This window comes from Schistocerca serialis, chromosome 6 (genome assembly GCF_023864345.2).
Source record: "Schistocerca serialis cubense isolate TAMUIC-IGC-003099 chromosome 6, iqSchSeri2.2, whole genome shotgun sequence".
NCBI lineage: Eukaryota > Metazoa > Arthropoda > Insecta > Orthoptera > Acrididae > Schistocerca > Schistocerca serialis.
In genome coordinates, this window is record NC_064643.1 from 609,640,596 (window position 1) to 609,656,457 (window position 15,862).

The window sequence follows — 15,862 nt, forward strand, 5'->3', positions numbered from 1 at the left end:
GTAAGAAGTAGTGTCAAGGCGTGTGCTATGGAGTCAATGACTACAGCAGCAGAGCAGGCTGTAGCAGAAAATGGTAGTTCTGACATAGCAATATCATTCGACGGATCCTGGCAAAAAAGAGGTTTCCAGTCAAAGAATTCATGTGCATCTATTATCAGCATCGACAATGGTAAAGTTTTGGATGTTGATGTGCTGACCATGTACTGTCAGGGTTGTAGGCAAGCAGGCAAGAGTACTGAAAAGCAAACTAAGCATGAAATGAATTGTCAGAGAAACTATGAAGGAACTAGTGGAGGGATGGAGGTTGCTTCTGTTGTGAAAATGTTCCAACGTTCCCAGCATGACCGTGTTGTTCGCTACATGAGTTTTCTTGGCGATGGAGACTCACGATCATATAAGGCAGTGGTGGACAGTAAACCCTCGGTGTTTTGTCAATTACAAAACTAGTGTACATTAATCATGTGCAAAAGAGGATGGGTGCAAGACTAAGTAGACACAAACAGCAGTTGGGAAGTACCAAGTTATCTGATGGTCTAAGTATAAGATGTCGACTGGCTGATAAACAAATTGATCAGATTACACAATATTATGGTATGGCTATTAGAAGTAACAGAGATAATTTAGATGGTATGAAGAGAGCTGTTTGGGCAATTTATTTTCACAAGCTGCCTACAGAAGCTGAACCAATACACAACCTGTGTTCCACTGAATGGTGTAAATACCTGAAGGCAAAAGAGGAGGATAAAGTAGATACTTTCTCCCACAAAATTACTGTACCAAATGCTGTTATGCTTGCCATGAAACCTGTGTTTCAGGATCTTGCCCAACCAGATCTGTTGAAGAAATGTCTCAAGGGCAAAACACAAAATGCGAATGAATCATTTAACAATGTTGTATGGTCAAGGATACCAAAAAATTTGTTTGTTGGAAGGTCAGGCTTTGAATTTGGTTTTTTGGATGCTGTCCTTACTTTTAATGCTGGCTATTCTGGAAGACTACAGGTTTTGGAATATCTTGGCATTCATAAAGGTTACAATACCACTAAAAGTGTGATGGACTTGGACCAACTGCGAATCATGAAGGCAGAGATTGCAACAAACAATATGTCAAAAGAAGCCAGATCCAAGAGAAGGAGGGCAGCACTGGGCGAGGAAGATGAAGAAGGTGATGAGAACTACCTTCCAGAAGGATTCTAACATATTTTTTAGGTATCAGTTGGCTGAGGAAGTACTGAATAGAATTGGGGAGATAAGAAATTTGTGGCACAACTTGATCAAAAGAAGGGATCTGCTGGCAGGACACATTCTGAGACATAAAGGGATCACGAGTTTAGTATTTGAGAGACGTGTGTTGGGTAAAAATCATAGAGGGAGACCAAGAAATGAATAAAATAAGAATATTCAGAAAGATGTAGGTTGCAGTAGTTATTCGGAGATGAAGAGGCCTGCACAGGATAGAGCAGCATGGAGAGCTACATCAAACCACTCTCTGGACCGAAGACAACAACAACAACAACAACAACAATCACTGCAGAAACTACACAAACTGTTTCACAATGGAACACTGCACACACTGTTACCTGATGTCAGAACTGTAGTGACGCTGCCAGGTTTCCATTTTATGTATTGGAACTTCCAATTTGCCGCCTGAAATACCGAGTTAGCATCTTTCTATAACGAGTGAGCTGTTAAGCTCAGAAAGAAGATTGGGTGTTAGTATTATGCATTGCATAGCTTTGGGAGTAAGTTTTTCCAGAAAAGAAAAAAAGAAGGAAAAGTGTGAAAGTGTCATGTGTAATAACACAGGTGTGCGACATAAAAATTGTTTCAAATTTATTAAGTGATTTTTATAGTGTTTTCAAGGCTGATTTAGGGAAAAATAGTGAAAATATTCCATCACGTACAGTTATTTTACAAACTGCTTGTCTAGTTTTAGCTTTTTTCGATATTTCAGCACTAGTGAGTTTGAATTTTTGTTTTTAGGATCTCCATAAACTGTTATTTAGCCGTTTTTATACTAGGTAGACGTGAAATAAAGAGTAATTGAATGCTGAAGATTAGATGGGTAGATCACGTACCTAATGAGGAGGTATTGCATAGAATAGGAGAGAAGAGGAGTTTGTGGCACAACTTGACAAGAAGAAGGGACCGGTTGGTAGGGCATGTTCTGAGGCATCAAGGGATCACAAATTTAGTATTGGAGGGCAGCGTGGAGGGTAAAAATCATATAGGGAGACCAAGAGATGACTACATTAAACAGATTCAGAAGGATGTAGGTTACAGTAAGTACTGGGAGATGAAGAATCTTGCACAGGATAGAGTAGCATGGAGAGCTGCATCAAACCAGTCTCAGGACTGAAGACCATAACAACAACAACAACAACATGAGAAACCAGCACTATTTTCTAGTCAGTGCCTGTCTGTCGTGCTGCCCCTACCCCCGCCATCACCAAGCAGTGAGCTTCTGCTATGGTCCTTCAGTTCACAGTACCTCTTCACTCTGTGCTGTTCACGTGTTGTTGTTACTAGTGCTTTAAAGTAGTGACTGTTGTCTTGTGTTGTGAAGTTGTTTTATGGACAATGGACAATGGATACCAGAGGATGTATAAACTCGCCAGAATGCTTCTGCTACATTTGTGCTAACTATACCGTTAAAAAGCGACAAAGAAAAATTTCCGATTTTGTTGAAAAAGTATATTTCGCCTGTTTTGGTGTAAAGTTACGCGATCAAGATAAGCCTTGGGCCCCACACGAAATTTGTTCAGTGTGTGTTGAAGAAATGAGGCAATGCTCTCAACGTAAAAAGCAGTCCTTACGTTTTGGTATACCAATGGTTTGGAGGGAGCCCAAAAATCGTAGTGATGACTGCTATTTTTGTTCTTGCAACGTACAAGGTTTCAATTTGAAAAACAAAAATGATATTTCTTACCCTAACATTCAATCAGCCATTCGCCCTGTTCCTCATGGACCTGAAGTACCACTACCCTTTCCTCCATATGTTTTGGATGATATATGTGAGTGGAGACTTTTTATTGATTCTTCAAAAAGAAGCCTTGAAGCAGTACTTCTACACAATGGCAAAAAGTATGCTTCTATACCAGTTGGGCACTCGGTTCACTTAGAAGAATGTTACAAAAAATTTGAACTGGTTTTAAGCAAACTCTGCTATTCAGACCACAAATGGACACTATGTGGTGATTTAAAAGTGATTTCAATGTTGCTTGGTCAACAAAGTGGCTATACAAAGTTCCCTTGCTTCCTCTGTGAATGGGACAGTAGAGACAGAAAGCAACACTACATAAAAAAAGCTTGGCCCTTGAGAGAAACCTTAGAGGTAGGGGTTGAAAATGTTGAGAGGAAAAGCCTTGTGGATCCCAAAACGGTGTTACTTCCACCACTTTACATTAAGTTGGGGCTGATGAAACAATTTGTTAAGGCATTGCCAAAAGAAGGGGAGTGTTTCAGTTATCTTTGTGGACATTTTCCTGGTTTATCCGAGGCAAAGCTAAAGGAAGGAATCTTTGTCGGACCAGACATTAGAAAACCAAGGACAGATCTCAACTTTGTGGACAAAATGGAAACAAAAGAAAAGGCAGCATGGACATCTTTTAAATTAGTTGTTACCGGTTTCCTAGGAAACAAAATAGATCCAAACTACGAGATAATCGGCCCAGACATGCTCGACAACTTTAAGAAGATAGGCTGTAAAATGAGCATTAAAGTTCATTTTCTCCACTGAAATGTTGATTACATCCCTGCATACCTTGGTGATGTAAGTGAAGAGCAGGGCGAAAGATTCCACCAAGACATCAAAGAAATGGAAAGAAGATATCAAGGAAAGTGGAACGTCAACATGATAGCGGACTGCTGCTGGATGATAAAAAGAGATGATTCTCAACGAGTCCACAGCCGGAAAAGTAATGAAAGAAGCTTCGACAGAAATCGAAAGCGTTATTATAAGGACTTATGAGCTTAAAGAGAAATGGAAGTGTACTGGAAATGTAGTTTAGAACATGATTTATAAATGAAATAAAATTTTATAACGGTGGAAAAATGTAATAAATTGCTTAAATTTTGTTATTATACCCAAAAATTCTCCCTTTTTTGCGAGAAAACCTGACGTGATAGAAAAAAATGGATTGCATTTTTGAAATCAGCGCTGGAAAGTACATAAAAGTCAGTTACCAAATTTCAAACAACTTTCAAAAAATATTTTTTTGCAGACCTGTGTGATATATGTTTTATTATCGTTGTTATATTATTTATGTGCATTACTTTTTTTTTTACCAAACCAATACGCTGTGTTGTTTTAATCCTTCAGTGTACTACAATGCCCAACAGGTGTTTTTAACTAACATTTTAAATACATCGAATCTATATTTAAGTGTTAGGAAGTCTTTTGTGAAGGTATTTGTCTGGAGTGTAGCTATACGAGGGGGGACCCAAAATTAATCGGAATCGTAAAGCTGCACATCGTGTACTTTTAGTAGCAGGTTGCGCCGCCAGAGGGTTGCAGTAGGCGCTTTGCTGAGTCATTCTGCCACGCGGTGTCACCTAACAGTGAGAAGTGTGGTTTCTTTGGCAGTTCTTTCAGTGGGCGTACAGTGCAGACGTGACACGAGGAAATGGCTAGTTCCTTACGAACAACGTGCGGCAGTGAAGTTTTGTTTCTTGCTCGGCAAGAACGGAGCAGAAACTTTTACGATGATTTAGACAGCCTACAAAGACCCTGTTTTTAGTAAAACGCAAGTTTAGGAAAGGTTTTGTCGGTTAAAAAAGGGAGAAATGGTGGTTGAAGATCAGCCCCTTTCTTGTCGACCTTCAACTGCTCGAAGCGAAGACAATATCGACAAAATCCGTGATCTCATCAGTGAAGATCGACACAGGACTATCGACCAACTCGAGAACTTGTCTGGGTTGTCCTGGAGCTCAATTCAGTGCATCTTGACCATCGATTTGGGGATGCAAAGAGTGGCAGCAAAATTCGAGCCGAAGCTTCTTACCGGAGATCAAAGGGATCGTCGCGTTCAAGCCTGTCTCGAAATGAAGGATGCGTTTAAAGATGATCCACATTTTTCCAACAAAATCATTACAGGTGATGAGTCATGGTGCTATGGGTACGATCCAGAAAGTAAACAGCAGTCATCACAATGGAAGTCACCTGGCTCACCTCGACCAAAAAAAGATCGACAAGTGAAATCGAATGTGAAAACGATGTTGCTCTGTTTTTTTGACATCAAAGGGATCGTACACTCTGAATTTGTCCCTGAAAACCAGACAGTAAACCAACAATTCTATTTGGAGGTTATGAAACGGCTTCGCAGAAGTTTGTCACGAAAACGTCCAACTTTGTGGGATTCTGGTGTGTGGTTCCTGCATCACGACAACGCTCCCGCGCACACGGTTCTCAGTGTTCACCAGTTTTTGGCCTCAACGAAGACGACTACCTTGATCCACGCGCCCTATTCGCCGGATTTAGCACCCTCGGACTTCTTTCTATTCCAGAGGACGAAAAGAGACTTGAGAGGGAAGCGTTTTGTGGAAACGCAATGTCATGAAAGTGCTAGCAGGTATCAAAGAGGACGAATTTAAAAGGTGCTTCGACCACTGGAATGAACGTTTGGACAAGTGTATTAATGCTAATGGAGAGTACTTCCAAGGAGTTTAAGGTTGTATTTGAAAACAATAAAGTATATGCTTTCTAGAAGGAAATTCCGATTATTTTTGGGTCCCCCCTCGTATATGGAAGTGGAACGTGGACGATAAACAGTTTAGACAAGAAGAAAATAGAAGATTAGATGGGTTAATCATGTAACTAATGAGTTAGTACTGAATAGAATTGGCGAGAGAAGAAATTCCTGGCGCAACCTGACTAGAAGACGGGATCAGTTGATAGGACACATACTGAGACTTCAAGGGATCACTAACTTAGTTTTGGCGGGAAGTATATATATATATATATATATATATATATATATATATATATATATATATATATATATATATCTGTGTGTGTGTGTGTTGGGGGCGGGGGGGTCAAAATCGTAGAAGGAGAGCAAGAGATGAGTATAGTAAGCAGCTTCAGAAGGATGTGGGTTGCAATAGGTACTGGGGGATGAACAGGTTTGCACAGCATGGAGAGAGAGCAGCATCAAACCAGTGTTCGGACTGAAGACAGCAACAACAGCTGTAGCTACAGTTACCAAGAGAATCTAATTCAGTAGTTGCGTGACTGGCAAAAAGGAAAATACAAGCAGTTACGTGTGTCAAGTATGAGGCTATTGAGAGATTAGAATTTGTTAGAAAGAGATGTAGAAGCACAAAAACAGTGAGGAGTAAGGTAAGTTGAGGGGAAAATTTACCCATAATTAGCGAGAATTGTTCGCTTTTTGTGCGAGAGTGTTGCAGTACCTTGAAGACGTTGCACCAGACGAGGTGGTGCTTGTGGTTGACGAAGAACTCCCAGGGGTTGGGCCGGTGCAGCGAGTCGTTGCCCGGCGCGTCCAGCCCCAGCGCGGAGCAGGCGTCGGACAGGTGGCGGCGCCGGCGCTCCATGCGCTGCGCCACCGACGACATCCACGCCGGCAGTTCGGCCCTGCCGCCGGCCGCGCCGCCCCACTCCGCCTCCTGCACAGCGGACAACACCGCCTCAGCTCCAGCGTACTGTTATGCCGACACTTTAAGGGGGGTAGGACGTCAAACCTGCCGACTTGGAGCAGGAGAGGCATCTGACGACATTTTAATTTCCAGTGTCTATACTTTTGCAAATAAATTCATAAAACCTTGTCAGCATCACCAGGAAGGATTCAGGATTCACACTCATTGCAGTGGAAGTTCGAAAACATAACAAAATATTTTTTTTTTCACGTGCGAAATTTCATCATTATTTCTCTTACTAATGGCTGCATTTGTTGCTATAGGTACACTTTTCTTCATAAGTTAGAGAGATTCTTCGATGAATTTTGCACAGCATACACATCATACTCAAAGATCTACGAAACTCTAGAATTTATTTAATTTATGAAAAAACGAATGAACTGTTATATTTTAAACTTCATGTTTAGAAAAAACACAAATTTTATAAAACTTTCTGGCAGATTAAAACTGTGTGCCGGACCGAGACTCGAACTCGGACCTTTGCCTTTCGCGGGCAAGTGCTCCACCAACCTTTTTTTTTTCTAATCTCATTTTTTCGCTTTTGTTCGTTGCATCTGCTGGGGCGGACGTCGTAAGACATCCGTTTAAGTTCGTTGTTGATCGATTAACTAAGTTTTTTTTTATTACAGAGGGCAGCTAACCCTCTGACCGAACACGCTGAGCTACCGTGCCGGCTGAGCTATCCTAGCACGACTCACGCCCCGTCCTCACAGCTTTACTTCTGCCAGTACCTAGTCTCCTACCTTCCAAACTTAACAGAAGCTCTCCGAGTTCGAGTCTCGGTCCGGCACACAGTTTTAAACTGCCAGGAAGTTTCATATCAGCGCACACTCCGTTGCAGAATGAAAATCTCATTCTGGAAACAAATTTTATAGTTAATTACCTCTATTTTTACTACTGTTTTTACCAGATTTGGAAAATTCTAGAGTTTCATACACCTTTAAGTATGGTTTGTATGCTGTGCAAAATTCATCGAAGAATCTCTCTTACTTATGAAGAAATGTGTACCTATAGCAACAAATGCTGTCATTAGTAAGTGAAAAAAATGATGCAATTTCACACGTAAAAAAAAATTACTTCTTATGTTTTAGAACTTCCACTGCTATGAGTGTAAATTCTGAGTCCTTCCTGGTCGTGCTGACAAAGTTTTATGAATTTATTTGTAAAAGTATAGACAGTGGAAATTGAAATGTCCTGTGGTGTCTCTCCTGCTCCAAGTCGGCCCATTTGACGTCCTACCCCCCTTAATGTGGTAGTTTTCATTTACACCGCCGAGCTTAGCAAGCAGTTGCGCGGCAACCGATGTCAAATGCTTTGCGCGCTTTCCTTTGCGTTTCCATTCTTTTATTTTTTGTTTTGAATTAATGAGCCTCGGAGTAGTATGGATACAATCTTGATGACTATATCTCAGAAAAGAAAAAACAATCGGAAAATCATGAACTAAAGAGTTGCCACATGGAATATAACAAACGTACAAAAAAAAAAAAAAAAAAAAAAAGGTTCAAATGGCTCTGAGCGCTATGGGGCTTAACTTCTGAGGTCATCAGTCCCCTAGACCTTAGAAGTACTTAAACCTAACTAACCTAAGGACATCACACACGTCCATGCCCGAGGCAGGATTCGAACCTGCGACCGTAACGGTCGCCCGGTTCCAGACTGTAGCGTCTAGAACTGCTCGGCCACTCTGGCCGGCTTAACAAACGCACACTGCTGAAGCAAAACATTCTGACCACTGCCCGACGTGACGTTGGATGCCGCCTGGTGGCCTTGCAGGCACGTGACGCGTTAACAGAAGCGTGTGAGTGCAGCAGACACGGATGGGGGGATCACCATAGCGAAGGTATGGGCTGCAAATTGGAAAATCCTTTGACATAAGGGTTGACAAATGGCAGATTATTATTTCGCAGAGTCCGTGAACGAGTTGTGCGACTGGATTCGTGATTTCCTGTCAGAAAGGTCACATTTTGTAGTAGTAGACGGGAAGTCATCGAGTAAAACAGAAGTAATATCCGGCGTTCCCCAACGAAGTGTTATAGGCCCTTTATTGTTCCTGATCTATATTGACGACATAGGAGACAATCTGAGTAGCCGTCTTAGATTTTTTGCAGATGATGCTGTCATTTACCGTCTTGTAAAGTCGTCAGATGATCAAAACGACTTGCAAAATGATTTAGATAAGATATCTGTATGGTGCGAAAAGTCGCAGTTGACCCTGAATAAAGAAAAGTGTGAATTTATTCACATGAGTAGTAAAAGAAATCAGCTAAATTTCGATTACGCGATAAGTCACACAAATCTGAGGGCTCTGTTCAACTAAATACTTAGGTATTACAATTACAAATAACCTAAATTGGAACGATCACATAGATCATATTGTGGGTAGAGCAAGCCAAAGACTGCGATTAATTGGCAGAACATTTAGAAGGTGCAATAGGTTACACTACGCTTGTCCGCCCTATTCTCGAGTACTGCTCAAATTGTGTGTCAAATTGATTCCATATTTTTAGATTCCGAGAAAGCTTTCGACACTGTTCCTCACAAGCGTCTTCTAACCAAACTGCGTGCCTACGAAATATCGCCTTAGTTGTGCGATTGGATTCGTGACTTCCTCTCAGAAAGGACACAGTTCGTAGCAATAGATGGAGAGTCATCGAGTAAATCAGGCGTAATATTCGGCGTTCCCCAAGGAAGTGTTATAGGCCCTCTATTGTTCCTGATCTATATTAACGACATAGGAGACAATCTGAGTAGCCCTCTTAGATTGTTTGCAGATGATGCTGTCATTTACCTTCTTGTAAAGGTGACCAAAACGAATTGCAAACTGATTTAGATACGATATCTGTATGGTGCGAAAATTGGCATTTGACCCTGAATAAAGCAAAGTGTGAAGTTACTCACATGAGTACTAAAAGAAAGCCGCTAAATTTCGATTACGCGTTAAGTCACACAAATCTGAAGGCTGTAAATTCAACTAAATACATTGGGATTACACTTACAAATAACCTAAATTGGAACGATCACATAGATAATATTGTGGGTAGAGCAAACCAAAGACTACGATTGATTGGCAGAACACTTAGAAGGTGGAACAGGTCTATTAAAGAGAATGCTTACACCACGCTTGTCCGCCCTATTCTGGAGTACTGCTGTGCGGTGTGGGATCCGTATCAGGTGGGACTGACGGATGACATCGAAAAAGTACAAAGAAGGGCAGCTCGTTTTGTATTATCGCGAAATAGGGGAGATAGTGTCACAGGTATGATACGTGAATTTTAGTGGCAATCATTAAAACAAAGGCATTTTTCGTTGCGACGGGATTTTCTCATGAAATTTCAATCACCAGTTTTCTCCTCTTATTGCGAAAACATTCTGTTGGCACCCACCTACATAGGGAGAAACGATCATCACGATAAAATAAGAGAAATCAGCGCTCGCACAGAAAAATTTAAGTGCTCGTTTTTCCCGCGTGCCGTTCGAGAGTGTAACGGTAGAGAGACAGCATGAAGGTGGTTCATTGAACCTTCTGCCAGGCACTTTATTGTGAATAGCAGAGTAATCACGTAGATGTAGATGTAGAGTATTTCGAAACCGGCGAAACTGGTCGAATGTTCACGTGCTACTGTCGTGAGCTTCTACGGAAAGAGGTAGAAAGACAGCGAAACTATCACTACGTGCTAAATGGTTGGACGTCCACGACTCTTCACAGAACGTGGGGGTCGGAGACTTGTCTGCTCTCTAAAGTAGGGGAGATGGTGATCTGTACCATGTCTGCCGAAAGAGCACTATGCCGGTGCACGCACAATGTTTCGGAGCACATCGCTCATCGTACATTCTTGAACATGGAGCTTCGCAGCAGACCCCCTAAGTATTAAGTTGATCCAACGACATCGTCAGTCACGGCTGCAGTGGGCGTGGGACCATCGGCATTCGACCGTCGCGCGGTGGAAACGTGTCGGCTCTGCGGGTGAATCACATTTTTGCTACGCTAGGTCGATGGTCGTCTCCACAAGCGCCGTCATCGAGGTCAACGTCGACTCGAAACGTGCAGCTTGCCACGGACGCAGGCTGGTGGGAGCAGTATCGTGCTTCGGGAGACATTCTCCTGCGCTTTCATGGGACCTGTGGTAGTAATCGAAGACATGTTGACAGCTGCGAACCACCTGCATCCTTCGATGCTTGATGTCTTCCCCGACAGCGATGTCATCTTTCAGCAGTACAGTTGTCCTCGTCTCGGAGCCAGAACCGTGCTACAGCGGTACGAGGAGCATTATGGTGAACTCTCGCTGCTGTCTCGGCGACCAAATTCGCCCGATGTGTACCTTATGGAACCCACAGGGGTCGCTGTCAGGCGCAATCACCGCGTACGCACATAGCGGCCTGCTGTTTAAGCGAATTACGTGGCCTCTGCGTAGACATCTAATACCACATACCCCCAAAACCTGCCAACAAACTGTCCGACTCCTGATGAGCAGCCGGCTGCTGTGGCCGAGCGGTTCTAGGTGCTTCAGTCCGGAACCGCGCGACTGCTACGGTCGCAGGTTCGAATCCTGCCTCGGGCATGGATGTGTGTAATGTCCTAGGGTTAGTTAGGTTTAAGTAGTTCTAAGTTCTAGAGGACTGATGACCTCAGATATTAAGTCTCATAGTGCTCAGAGCCATTTGAACCTGATACGCAGAAGCAGTGATCCATCTCGCTTCAAAGACGGACAAACAAGCTATTAAGCAGAAGGTCATAATGTTTTGGCTCATCAGTCTATGTGCAGGGGCTGACGTAAAAAGAAAAGGGAAATATTCAGTAGTAAGAGCAAGAAGCTACACACTATTCTACTGTGGAGTTGATAAACATCTACGAACATTTGCAGGATTGGGAATCATAATTTACAAGAAATTCGGTAACGACATTACTAACGTCATCTATGTCAACGAAATGATAATGAAGATGACAGCAAAGGTAGAAGAATATATACTTTACATATTTTCTGCATACGCATAAGATGTGAGAAGACCTAAACAAGAACGCGGAATATTTTACAATAATTTTCAAACTGTAGTTGACCCTATTCCAAATACAGGAAAAATCTTCCTCATAGGAAATCTGAATGTACTTGCTGGCGATTCGATAATTCTAGGCATTAAACAAAGATTTAATGAAACAGAAATAATTGAAAGTAGAGAAGACCTAATTCATTTTTGTGCGTTGAACGAATTCCGTATTAATAACACATAGTTCGACCAGAAGTCGCGGCATAAATACGCCAGGGGTAATACAAGAGATGAGTGCTCGGTTATTGATTACATCATAACCAACAGAACCGTTCATCCACCTAAAATATTAGATGTGAGAACGTTAAATCACCCAATGTAGGATCGAATCATGGACTGGTGAAGTGTAAATTGAACCTGAAACCTGGATCGAAAAACAAAGCGGAAGGAAGAATTAAAAATGAAGTCATAAAGGATGAGAGTACTAAGGTGCTGTGTCAAAGTAGATTAAAGGAGAAAACCCTTAATAACTCATCTCTAGACGAACAAGATGAAGAAGCTAGGTGGACAAATCTCAGTCGAATATACAAGACACAACACTAGAGGGTTTAGGAAGGAAAATGGAGAATGTGACAGGAGGTAGTATTATTTACAAAACAGCATGGTTTAACGAGGATGTTGAAGAATTAACTACTTAGAAGAAGAAAACATTCAAAAAATATAAAGTCAGTCAAAGTCAAGACGATTATATGGCGTATAAGATCGTTCGTAATAGGGTGAACTCGGATATTCGGAAAGTAAAAGAGGATTATTGGGAGCCATATACAAGAGGTATGGAAAGAGACCTTTATGGATCACAAAAGAAAGTATGGTGGATGTTCCAAAAGCAAAAGAAGGATTTTAAGGAACACATTCAGATACACAATGTAAGCAAAAATCAGTGGGAAAATTATTTTAAATTACGGTAAAAGGACGTAACAAAGGTGGAAATTGAAACTGGTCAACAAAGCACAGAAAATGACAACCAAATAGACTTCTCATTGGATGAAATACGCAGTGTAACAAAAAGACTTGAAAACAGAAAATCTCCAGAGTCAGATAGCATATACACTCCTGGAAATGGAAAAAAGAACACATTGACACCGGTGTGTCAGACCCACCATACTTGCTCCGGACACTGCGAGAGAGCTGTACAAGCAATGATCACACGCACGGCACAGCGGACACACCAGGAACCGCGGTGTTGGCCGTCGAATGGCGCTAGCTGCACAGCATTTGTGCACCGCCGCCGTCAGTGTCAGCCAGTTTGCCGTGGCATACGGAGCTCCATCGCAGTCTTTAACACTGGTAGCATGCCGCGACAGCGTGGACGTGAACCGTATGCGCAGTTGACGGACTTTGAGCGAGGGCGTATAGTGGGCATGCGGGAGGCCGGGTGGACGTACCGCCGAATTGCTCAACACGTGGGGCGTGAGGTCTCCACAGTACATCGATGTTGTCGCCAGTGGTCGGCGGAAGGTGCACGTGCCCGTCGACCTGGGACCGGACCGCAGCGACGCACGGATGCACGCCAAGACCATAGGATCCTACGCAGTGCCGTAGGGGACCGCACCGCCACTTCCCAGCAAATTAGGGACACTGTTGCTCCTGGGGTATCGGCGAGGACCATTCGCAACCGTCTCCATGAAGCTGGGCTACGGTCCCGCACACCGTTAGGCCGTCTTCCGCTCACGCCCCAACATCGTGCAGCCCGCCTCCAGTGGTGTCGCGACAGGCGTGAATGGAGGGACGAATGGAGACGTGTCGTCTTCAGCGATGAGAGTCGCTTCTGCCTTGGTGCCAATGATGGTCGTATGCGTGTTTGGTGCCGTGCAGGTGAGCGCCACAATCAGGACTGCATACCACCGAGGCACACAGGGCCAACACCCGGCATCATGATGTGGGGAGCGATCTCCTACACTGGCCGTACACCACTGGTGATCGTCGAGGGGACACTGAATAGTGTACGGTACATCCAAACCGTCATCGAACCCATCGTTCTACCATTCCTAACCGGCAAGGGAACTTGCTGTTCCAACAGGACAATGCACGTCCGCATGTATCCCGTGCCACCCAACGTGCTCTAGAAGGCGTAAGTCAACTACCCTGGCCAGCAAGATCTCCGGATCTGTCCCCCATTGAGCATGTTTGGGACTGGATGAAGCGTCGTCTCACGCGGTCTGCACGTCCAGCACGAACGCTGGTCCAACTGAGGCGCCAGGTGGAAATGGCATGGCAAGCCGTTCCACAGGACTACATCCAGCATCTCTACGATCGTCTCCATGGGAGAATAGCAGCCTGCATTGCTGCGAAAGGTGGATATACACTGTACTAGTGCCGACATTGTGCATGCTCTGTTGCCTGTGTCTATGTGCCTGTGGTTCTGTCAGTGTGATCATGTGATGTATCTGACCCCAGGAATGTGTCAATAAAGTTTCCCCTTCCTGGGACAATGAATTCACGGTGTTCTTATTTCAATTTCCAGGAGTGTATAATGAATTAATAAAATACGGGGGCAGGAATTACGAGGGCCGTTCAGAAAGTAACCTCCGGTTGATTTAAAAAAATACACCAAGTTAAATAAAAATATTTAAATATATACATCTTACAACTACATCTTTGCACTATTTTTCTACATAGTCTCCATAGCGATTGAGGCACTTATCGTATCTCTTCACAAGCTTTGAAATTCCTTCTGCATAAAAATCACCCGCTTGTGCCTGGAGCCAGCCTGTGACCGCATCTTTGAGCTCTTCGTCGTCATCAAACCGCTGTGACCCGAGCCATTTCTTCAAATGCATGAAGAGGTGATAATCACTTGGCGCCAGGTCTGGGCTGTAAGGTGGATGGTTGATAACGTCCCACTTGAAGGACTCAAGAAGGGCCGTTGTTCTGCGAGCAGAGTGAGGACGGGCGTTATCGTGCAAAAAAACGATACCGGAAGTCAGCATACCACGGCATTTGTTCTGTATAGCCCGTCGTAACTTTTTTATTGTTTCACAGTACACGTCTTGATTAATGGTCGTACCACGTTCCATGAATTCAACCAACAACACCCCTTTGGCATCCCAAAACACCGTTGCCATCAGTTTTCTGGCAGAAAAATCTTGCGAGGCTTTTCTTGGTTTGGTAGGCGAATTTGAATGTGCCCACATCTTTGATTGTTCTTTTGTCTCAGGGTTCACGTACTTAATCCAGGTTTCGTCACCGGTCACGATTCTGTTTAATAATGGTTCTCCTTCATCCTCATAACGTGACAAAAAGTCTAATGCAGAGGCCATTCTTTGAGTTTTGTGGTGGTCGGTAAGAATTTTGGGCACCCATCATGCACAGAACTTACGGTAACCCAATCTTGCTGTAACCATCTCGTACAAGAGAGTCTTAAAAATCTGTGGAAAACCAGTAGACAACTCCGACATTGAGAAACGTCGATTTTCACGAACTTTTGCATCAACTGTCTGAACGAGTTCGTCAGTCACCAATGATGGTCTACCACTCCTCTCTTCATCATGAACGTTTTCTCGTCCACTTTTAAATAAACGTACCCATTCACGGACAACTCCTTCACTCATAACTCTTGGTCCGTACACGGCACAAAGCTCACGATGAATAGCTGCTGCAGAATATCCTTTGGCTGTAAAAAACCTTATGACAGCACACACTTCACATTTGGCGGGGTTTTCTATTGCAGAACACATTTCAAACTGCCACAAAAACTAAACTAGCGCAGGTACGACGTTCACTCGACCACGGCTTGATGCCGACTGACCTGTTGAGTGCGTGAACGCACAGATGGCGTCGCTACTCCCCCCACAACCCGCACTGTGACCAATCGGAGGTTACTTTCTGAACCGCCCTCGTATATCAACAGCTTCATACTTTGTTTAATAGTATCAGGGAGGAAGGCAGGATACCAAGAGAATGGAAAGAAAGTGTTACAATTCCAGTGCATAAAAAAGAGAAACCAAGTATTAGATAAATACCGGGAAATTACCCTGCTTGATGCCACCTTAAAAGTGTTAACATCAGTATTAGAGACACAATGCAGAATTTTATAGAAATAGTAGAAGAACGGGAAGGATTCAGAAAACACAGTAGCACAATAAATGCTATTTGCACTCTAACACAGATTGTAAGGAAATGAATAGAGTTTCATAACCCAGCCTACCTGTGCTTCGTTGACT

At 43.2% G+C, this 15,862-nt stretch overlaps 1 protein-coding gene across 1 annotated transcript in view; it reads right to left on the reverse strand.

The window, feature by feature from the left end:
• LOC126485002 (carbohydrate sulfotransferase 11-like) overlaps nt 1-15,862 on the reverse strand; it is a 367,761-nt gene that overhangs the window by 34,237 nt on the left and 317,662 nt on the right. The window contains exon 3 of the mRNA XM_050108607.1: nt 6,411-6,626. Within this exon, the coding sequence (XP_049964564.1) occupies nt 6,411-6,626 (216 nt within the window). The remainder of the gene's footprint in view (nt 1-6,410; nt 6,627-15,862) is intronic.